We start from the raw sequence: 9,248 nt of genomic DNA on the forward strand, positions 1-9,248 counted from the left end.
TGCGTAAGCCCATTCTAAAACATAACTGGTCAGAACTGTTCCATTTGCTCCAAGTTCAAAATGGTAATTCTGGGCAACTGCCCATGAGTTATAAGCAAGATTCACTTAGGTGGCACACAAAGTATCGTTCACCCTGAGAAAATTGGTGTTTTGCCCACCTCTTCCTTCCGCTATGCTGTTTGTGGATTTCCTGTTACAAACGGCTCCCTGCAGCACACACACACACAGTAATTTATCCAAACTAAATAAAGCACAAACATCATCACTCATACATGTGATAGACTCCAACAGAAATGAAACTGAAACAACGGTAAAACCGTTACATGTTCAGTAACCATCCCTGAGCCTTTATGCAGCACAGCTTTTAGATAAAATGCTAGTTTCAAGTGAAAGCAACAATGTCTCTCCCAGGTTTCGAAAACACATGTATCTGGGTTCACACATCCTCACGCTAGGTTACAACACGCTACTGCTGAAACAGCGTGTCCAGAACACACCAGCATGAGGTGCATTACAGCTAACCTTTGAACCACTCTCTTTCATCTCTCGGGAACCAACTGAGAGATATTCTTAATTAGCCATCCATTTTAATATGCCGATCACAATCTTAACCCCGCTCAACAAAACTGCAAGAGAATCACTTAATAACAACACAATCAGTAATCTGGAATGGCCCAGCCAAAGCCTAGACTTAAATTACACTGAAAATCAGTAGTATGAGCTGATTATTGGAAGAATTGCAAAAGATTGTAACACCAAAATGTGCAATGCTTACACATATATACTCAAAAAGACCAGTAATTACTGCCAAAGGCCTATCTAGAAAGTATTAGGGTGGAAGTGAGTACTTTTACAAATGAGAAATGTAAGTATTTAATTTTTGAATAACCTGTTGAATAAAATATTTTTTGCATTTTAGATGTGTTGAATGTATTGTATTGATGAAGAGAAAAAATATTTATATGCAGTACAATTTTAAGGTGTAACAGGACAAAATGTGAAAAAGTTCAAGAGTGTGAATACTTTCTGAAGGAACTCTATACTTCACATTTTATTTTGTTTCATTTTAATTATGGAGGAAGGTTGTTAGCAATTATACACCCCACTGTCTTGGAGGTGATTCCGTGTAGGCCTAGTATTCATTTCACACTGTAAAGTCTCCACATAATCTGTCAGAGAGTCTCTCTCTATAGGTGGGTGGAAGGGAGGGACAGGATTTTAACAGCAGCACACAAAATATAGAGCTGTGCAGACACAAACCCCATCCTCTGTAAAAGAATCTACTGGAATGAAGCATTGAACTGAACCCATACTGCTGAGCACATCAACCCCAGCCCATACCACCCCTAGAACCAGCAGCTTCCAGCCAAGTCATGTCACTGTGTGTCAGGGGTTTGAAAGGAACCATGAGTACTGAATCTCAGAGTTTCCTCTGAATATAATGACTTTATTAGTACTGATGCTGACAGACTCCACATCTTCACACATACATCTCTCACTGTAGCCTGCCAGGCTCCCTCTCCCTCTCTCTCTCTCTCTCTCAATCTCGAACACATTTGAATCTCCACCTAGGCTAATTGCACACATTTCCAAAAAATGTAGACTAAAATACTATATTGTAGAAAAGAATATGGCTTGGACATTCTCATTTGCCTGTAGTCCCAGAAATGTTACCATTATGTCAATGCAAATAAAATACCTATACAATGATTTGTTTCGTTATGAATAAAAGTTATGAGAACTTTATCGAACAGTTTCGAAGGCTTTGGTCATTTGTTTGTTCAGAGCAGGAGGGCTATTACTTCATTCTTTAACACACAGTCTTGTTTGTGCTTCCTGACATTTCTGTTGTGTACCCTGTCAGCTCCTATACTTCGAACCAGAGCCTTGGTCCATGCAATACTGAAAATGCACTAACAAACAGCCTCCCGAAGTACAGTGAAGTCTCATAGGTATGAACCTCACTGATCAGATATGACTGAACAGATAAGAATGTGCAATTAGCATATACAAGTATGTCTTATCAATATCAAGCTCTTTATTATCATTACAATTAAAGCCAGACAAAGGGACATGCACCTTTGCCTAATTGCTAAATAATAGCCTACAATGTGGTAAAAAAAAAAAAATCAACAGCTTTTGCTATAGAAGTGCCATAATAAAAATCAATCAGTGGGAAAGAGGCCAAAAATAACAGTTAGTAAAAAGGAATGTATCCTTCTGAAAGGTCCAGATTATTGCTCATTTGATTATTAGCCATGCATCCATGCATTAACCATGCACCTTCAGTATTAAATAAATATGACTGCAAGGTTTCCAGGAAAAGGTTCGACCGTCTGCACTGACACAACTTTGGTGTTCTTATGCCAAGAAAACATAAATACATTTCTCCACATTGGTGTAATTGGACCACCATTTCACAGTTAAAAACATTTCAAGAGTTTCGAACTAGACTGCTTCCATTACCCACGGCACATCATAGGCCTACTGGGTTTAAGCTGAGAGGAACAGAACGGTAGCCTCCACAATTTCCTTGAATAACGGTTAAAAAAATAGGTTAATTTCCGCTGGTTGTCACAAAGAAACCAAACACATAGTAGATACGTCAAGCCTGCACAGGCTATATCACACTAAAGCTAATTGCATTTTTATTGTTTTTGAACATGCACGCATTCACCTGCGTACATCAAAGTTTCATTCTGACGCAAACGGTGACAACCGATGTCACTGCACTGAAGACATTAGCCCACCTTAAAAACATCGCCGTACGTGCCACTTCCAATTCGATGGATCAATTCATACTCGTCCAGGGGGTTGAGGAAGGAGACCGCGATAACATCCATGGTAGGTAAGGTAATCTCTTCCTTCTCAAATATTTCCAATATAAGTCATGGTACGACAGCGTTTCTCAGATACGCGAAGTCGGAACTTCCCCTAACGTCTTTCCAAACGCTAAATGATTAAAAATATGTCACTGGTAGCGTTTACGGATATAACAGATATAATACGGTACATCCGTGCAGGAGACATACAATATTTATAAATTAGTTCCCCGAATGAGATGAGATATGATGCTACATGCAGCGCATTCAGTCGTCACAGCATCACATTTTAAAACCGCCTCCATCGCCGAATATGTGTCTACTGCTTGCCTTGTCGCTGGTGGTTTGTGAAGGCGTAGGCTACAAATCCAAATGTGGGCTGCACATTCTTTACTGATGTAGGCTGCACATTCCTTTCCGCGTTTAATATCTCAGGTTGAGCAAAGTGTTTAATCGCTTTATAAAATACCCCGGTAGGTACAGTGACCCCTCCCCTAATTACATATTGACAATTTTTTTAATGTTTTGCTGGAACCTGTGACTTGGCTTTGCTTGATGCACCTATCAGACTGAGATTGATATTAGCTGATCACGACAAGGTGAAGTTTTCATATCCAGGAATAGAAAGTAGTGAATTTAATTTTAAAATAATAATGATTCACATCATTTTCATACTCATGAATCTATTCAGTGACCCCTTATGCCCAGTGGATGGGGGCATTGCCATCCTGAAAGAGACCACTCCCATCAGAATTGAAATGTTTCGTCATAGGATAAAGGTGATCACTCAAAATGACTTTGCATTCATTTGCAGTGACCTGTCTCTTTACGGTGACAAGTGGACCCATACCATGCCAGGAAAATGCCTCCCACCGCATTACCTGTTGAGAATATGGAGAAGAATGACTCACCTGACCATATCACTTTTTTCTACATTTCTGTAGACAGGTGCCTATGGTTTTTGCACCACTGAACTCTCAAATGTGCCTTTGTCTTTGTAATGAGGGCTTTATGGACTGCAACTCTACTATAATATCCCTCTTTATGCAGTTGTCGACAGACTGTTCTTGCTGACATAGTCTGATCATGTTCTGCATTGACACCAGTCAGGAAGAGTTGCTATTTTTCCTTACATATTGCACAAATGCACAAGCATCACGGTCATCAATTTTCGACCCTATTTACTGATGTCTTTCCCTTAGATCTAAATTCAAATGTCACTTTAGTCACTGTTCCTATTGAAACAGTAGCCACTTGAGCAGCCTTTGTGACTGAAGCTTCTGCCATCCATGCCCCAATGATGAACCCTCTTTCAAAGTCACTTAGATTTTTTCTTCTTGCCATCTTAATCCAAAATTGAGGTCAGCTGGGCCTGCTCAATATTTTTATACATGCCACAGAGCATGATAGGATGTTAATTGCTTAATTGTAAATGCCCTGGATAAGACCGCCTGCCAAGCCATTGTAATGTTATGTAATTTGACATAATGCTCAAATGAACATTCAACAGCGACACCTGGTGGTTAAAAAAAACATTGGTACTAACTTTACAGAGAACAAATTAAGTGCGCCTAATAATCAGTATTCCGTTTAGCCAACTGTTGTGCTGTAGTGCCGGATGCTAAATCGGCCAAAGGGATGACTGATTAGTGATCACGCATCACTGGCATTAATTCGGGAACTGGATATTCTCTGCCGGCCACTGTCCAGAGAAGAGGGCCTGTCATCTGTGCCATTATGTGAGCTAATCAAACATTTGCTACATTTATGACTACCCAGTTGCAATATAATCAATGTCATATGAAGATATGTGTAGACGTATTATTTTGAATTGAACTTAAATATAAAGAAACATGTTAACATATTTTCGTAAATCGCTGGACCGTGTATCGTCCTGGAAAAATGTTCGGCTCCCTAGCCTAACCCTCTTACGGTGCCAGAATGCTGTCCTGAATTCCAGCCAAATTTGATTCGTGTCTCATTTAGAGAACACCAAGCGCTGTTCTCACGTATGAAGTCACATAACCGTTCTCGACACAGTAAGCACGATGTTATCACTGATTGCTGTACTCTTGCAGCTGATTTCAGTACAGCAAGCTGTAAGAGCTGCTTAGACATCACTACTTTACAATTGATGCATAATGTTCAGAGGTTGCTTCAGATGTTTTAATTGATAGGCTACTTGTATTTGGCTAAACCATGATTCACTCGACATTCACAGTCTACAAGATACTACCATGCATTACATTACATTACAGGCATTTAGCAGACGCTCTTATCCAGAGCGACTTACACAACTTTTTTTTTTTTTAACATAGCATTTTACATTGTATCCATTTATACAGCTGGATATATACTGAAGCAATTACGGTTAAGTACCTTGCTCAAGGGTACAACGGCAGTGTCCTACCCGGGAATCGAACCTCTGACCTTTCGGTTACAAGTCCAGTTCCTTACTGTGCTACACTCCGTCCTCATAACACTAAAGTTGCAAGATAAATTCGTATTTTATATCAACATGGATTAAACTGTGGTAACTATGATTATTTCAATGACAGGGTTAAAAAAACATTCATACAAATTTACGATTGTAAACTAGAATTTGACTCAGTGAATGTACTTTTCTTGTACCACTTTTCAGGATCCACTCGGGGGCGCTATAATTAGAGCTGCGCACCCGCTGAACTCAGACCAATTGTAACCTTTGCTCTTTCCAGTAATTCTCTCTCTTCCGCTACCGCCATTGTGGTGATAGGGTTAGTGATTCGAAATGGTAAGAAAGTATCATCAAACATCCTTTTTATGGATACTTGAGTTATTAAAATTCGGGGGTGATATGAAAGACGAAACATAATAATATCAGTGGCCTAGCTTTTGAAACACAGATGATTAATAATTTGGCGAAAAATGTATGTGGAGACGTAGCAGTCTGGCTAAGGAAACGTAGCACGTAGCCTACTCAAGGAGCAATGTTGTGGTTTAGGTTCCGTACTGGTGGCTCTAAAATCTAGATATACGCGAGACAATATTGCTGTTTTCTATGTATATTGTATAATTGGTATTTTATTCAGGCATCAAGTTATATAGTACTTTTCACCTATAAGAAATGTCATGTTTTGGCTTGTCGGGTTAGCCAAATGTGCAGTGGCTCACTCATTTCTCGTCCGATTTCTTTGCAGTCGTCCCACAAGACTTTCCGAATCAAGCGCTTCTTGGCGAAAAAGCAGAAGCAAAACAGACCAATTCCGCAGTGGATCCGCATGAAAACCGGTAACAAGATCAGGTAAGGCCGATTGTGGGGATACTCGAAAATTGCGTGCGTGCTTCTCGGAAACACAGAGGTAGCCGAAGTTACATCTCTGCAAACCCGGTGTCGACCATAAGTGGTCGTTAATAGTTCTTTGGTGGATCAGTCAGTAAGGATCCCAAATGACTATTTAGGAAAAGAGCTCTTCTACCTCAGTAAAGGCAAGCCCTGGTGCATTTTGGACTCGGTTGTCACCAGGTCGAGCATCTGCCGTTTTCCCACTATGAGCATGGGCTCCTTGCATTACTGTTGCTTTAGCTCCTACAAATGACACGCCAGATGAGCACCTTTTTGTTTGTCTGAACCAATTTACTTATGAGACCTCAGAGCCTTTTGTGGAACCACAGAATGTTCACACACTAGCTGAAAAATCACAGTTGGGATTGATAGGGCAAAGTGGACAGGAAATGACTTGGCTAACGTTTTGTCTGTTTAGTAAATTAATAGCCTTGATGCAGCAGTGACTGGCGTCTTGCTCTATTGTATTGTATGCCAAAATAATGTATGGCACGACTGCCTAACTTTGGGGATTTTGCTGTACTAAGAAACTAATCGACAGAAGTATTCCTGCAAGGTAATTTGGTGGTTTAATGTGTATGCATTGTCTTTCTGTACACACAGAATTCATATAAAACCACATATTTTGTTGTCTTCTAATCTGTCTAGCCTCAAAAATTCATTTGAAAAGTACTTTAATTGACGTCTCTTCATTGCCATGAAATATGTTTGTTTTTTGCATGCTGCTTTTTGTTGTGGAGGGAGGTTGATGTATGTTCACACAACGAAAGTTTAGGTGTAGCGAAGATGTGGTTGAAGTAATCACATTAATTAAATTTAATGAGCAAGTAAAACTTTTCATTTCTTTATTGGGATATTTGCCAATATGTCGGAAACACCTACTTTAATTAATCGTTGCTCCAAAGTCATTTAGAAAAGAAAATACTTTTCCATGTGGAGAATTTTAAACATTTTAGAATTTTTTTTTTCCTCTTTCCAAAAAAGTGACCTTTCAATCCCTGGCAAATAATGGAATGTTGGTGTTTAAGTAAACATGGCCATTGATGATCTGTAGTGAATGAACCTGTTCCAGACTAAAGTTGCTAAATAGCTCTCTGCTTGGCTGTTGTACTTTCTGGTTAGTATGGAATTGGGCCTCCTGTGTCGCTGTGCTCCTGTGCAGTGCTGTAACATTAATACTTTGTCTGTTGGCTTCACAGGAATGTGTACATTTTTGTAATTATTGTGAAACTCCAAGCTGCAGTTGGTAACCTTATTTTGGAAAGATATTTGGGAATGGTCATGCTTAATTTGTGGAAATCCAGCACCAAACACTGTTTATATCCTCAAATTCTGTGTTCTAAAACCAAGGATTTGGCCTGAGTTTTTGTTTTCAAAACTGGTTTGCAGGGTGAACCAATCAAAGCACTTAATGTTCATGGAGGTTAAAATCCTGAGGTGAGGTTCTGTGATGGAATTATAATCCCTTGCGTGTTTGTTTGGTCCTCAGGTACAACTCCAAGAGGAGACACTGGAGGAGGACTAAACTGGGTCTGTAAACCCCCCCTTTGCCCCTACCAATGGGCGCTGCGCTTCACCATCTGCCTCCCACCCCCTGAGACCTCACGACTGCAGCAGCTGTCTGTTCTGGATGGCCACTCGGCTTGTGTTCACACCTTCACAATAAAAGTGAGATTTGGTGGAACAATGGCATTGTGTTCTTTTAACCACTTAGTATGGGCCGGTGCAGGTTTATTTGCATCTGCTCTGTTTTTTTTTTTCCTTGTGAATTTTTCAGTCAGTCAATCTGGTCATACAATATACTGTTTGAACTCAGTTTTATCTCTATACATTATTTTTAGTTGCCAATGTTTTTAGCAACAACTGTTTTTTATTTTGCAACGTGGGAAGGCAAAAAGGGTGTATAGGTTGTTAGGCTTGCATAAAAGCATACACATTGTTTCTCCTGAATAAACAACCATAACCATTTTAGTATGCACGCTGAGAATGCTACACACTGGCAAAAAAGGGACTCGAGTCTTTTAATCTAAAAAGGTTTTGCAACAAAATTTATTTTGCAATCTAAATAGAACACTGTATTTGGAGGCCTTGGAAGTAATCTCACTCGCTTGTGAATATTTCTGAGGAAGACAGCTTTGACACAGTGGAGGGCATGTTCAGTGAAGAGCTTGATCCCATTTTATATCAATTAGCATCTACATACATTCTCAAAATATTTTTTTCAGTGCATTATTGAATAACCAGTAGGCCTTATTTATGGGTAGGGGGAAAGGAGCAAATTTCAGCACACTTCCACGAGCATATAGTGTGCAGTACATAGTGTTTTATACCTCTAAAGACCCATAATATCATTTGGTTACCAAGTGTCCTTTTGAAATCTCCAAATGGCCTTTTTTGAAACCTGCCTAGGCAATGCAGAATACTCATTTTTGGTGGTGTCATCCAATTTGAACAAGGATTTCTACAGCGCTGTGGCTGTTTCCAAACCGACCAGGCACAGCCACAAGCATCAGTTTAGTGGCATGAATTCAGAAAGGTGCTGGAAACATTCCTTAGTGATTGTTTATCAATACTAGGGACTCCCCGCCCTAGTACTGATGTTACTGAAGTATAAAGCATCACTCATGTCTGTAAAGGAAAAGGGAAGTATTTTATTAAATAGGCTTTAGTTGTCCATGCAGTTGGTTATTAGTCACATGGAACTTGTGTCCTGTGCATTGTGATTTCTTAACTGTGTCTTTTACTTGTACCAAAGGTCAGGCAGTGGTATGATTGTTATTAGAAAGGTCACACTGATCTAGTTGTAGTTAGAATGGTAGGACAGTGATCAAGCTGTAGTTATAAAAACATTAAGCGATGTTGGTTGTGCAACACCACTGAATGTTTTTCTAACTACAACGAATCTGGGAGTTAGCAAACTGTTTTGCATTTCATTTAATGAAAAAGTATGACAGTTTAGGGTTGTTGATTGTTGTATATTTTTGATCCTGAAATTCTGATTACATTTGTTAAAGCATGAAACATAACTAATGCATTCATTGCTTTGAAACTACAGAAGGGAATAATAGGTTCTGCCAGAACTGAAAAAAACAGAAGTCACA

At 39.5% G+C, this 9,248-nt stretch overlaps 2 protein-coding genes across 5 annotated transcripts in view; one reads left to right on the top strand and one right to left on the bottom strand.

Moving 5' to 3' along the window:
- map4k6 (mitogen-activated protein kinase kinase kinase kinase 6) overlaps positions 1 to 6,465 on the bottom strand; it is a 26,779-nt gene extending 20,314 nt beyond the window's left edge. Inside the window, exon 1 of one of the 4 annotated variants that reach the window (XM_064349337.1) lies at positions 2,751 to 3,265. In XM_064349337.1, the coding sequence (XP_064205407.1) occupies positions 2,751 to 2,843 (93 nt within the window). In that variant the 5' untranslated portion in view covers positions 2,844 to 3,265. Of the gene's footprint in view, positions 1 to 2,750; positions 3,267 to 5,975; positions 6,112 to 6,280 lie in introns of those variants that run through there. The other 3 variants (XM_064349336.1, XM_064349338.1, XM_064349335.1) reach the window with 3 other exon arrangements.
- LOC135262372 (large ribosomal subunit protein eL39) lies at positions 5,464 to 7,834 on the top strand. The gene is made up of 3 exons (XM_064349421.1): positions 5,464 to 5,595; positions 6,002 to 6,105; positions 7,637 to 7,834. Exons 1-3 carry the CDS (start codon positions 5,593 to 5,595, stop codon positions 7,683 to 7,685), a joined length of 156 nt encoding a protein of 51 aa, XP_064205491.1. The 5' UTR covers positions 5,464 to 5,592; the 3' UTR covers positions 7,686 to 7,834.
- Positions 7,835 to 9,248: the final 1,414 nt, after the last annotated feature.

The sequence above is a fragment of the Anguilla rostrata genome, chromosome 9 (genome assembly GCF_018555375.3).
Source record: "Anguilla rostrata isolate EN2019 chromosome 9, ASM1855537v3, whole genome shotgun sequence".
Taxonomy (NCBI): Eukaryota; Metazoa; Chordata; class Actinopteri; order Anguilliformes; family Anguillidae; genus Anguilla; species Anguilla rostrata.

What these genes read in the sequence shown, in the direction of transcription:
- LOC135262372 (XM_064349421.1), top strand. An exon ending in AAAACCGGTAACAAGATCAG is followed by an intron (nt 6,106 to 7,636) that starts GTAAGGCCGATT and finishes TTTGGTCCTCAG; the next exon opens with GTACAACTCCAAGAGGAGAC.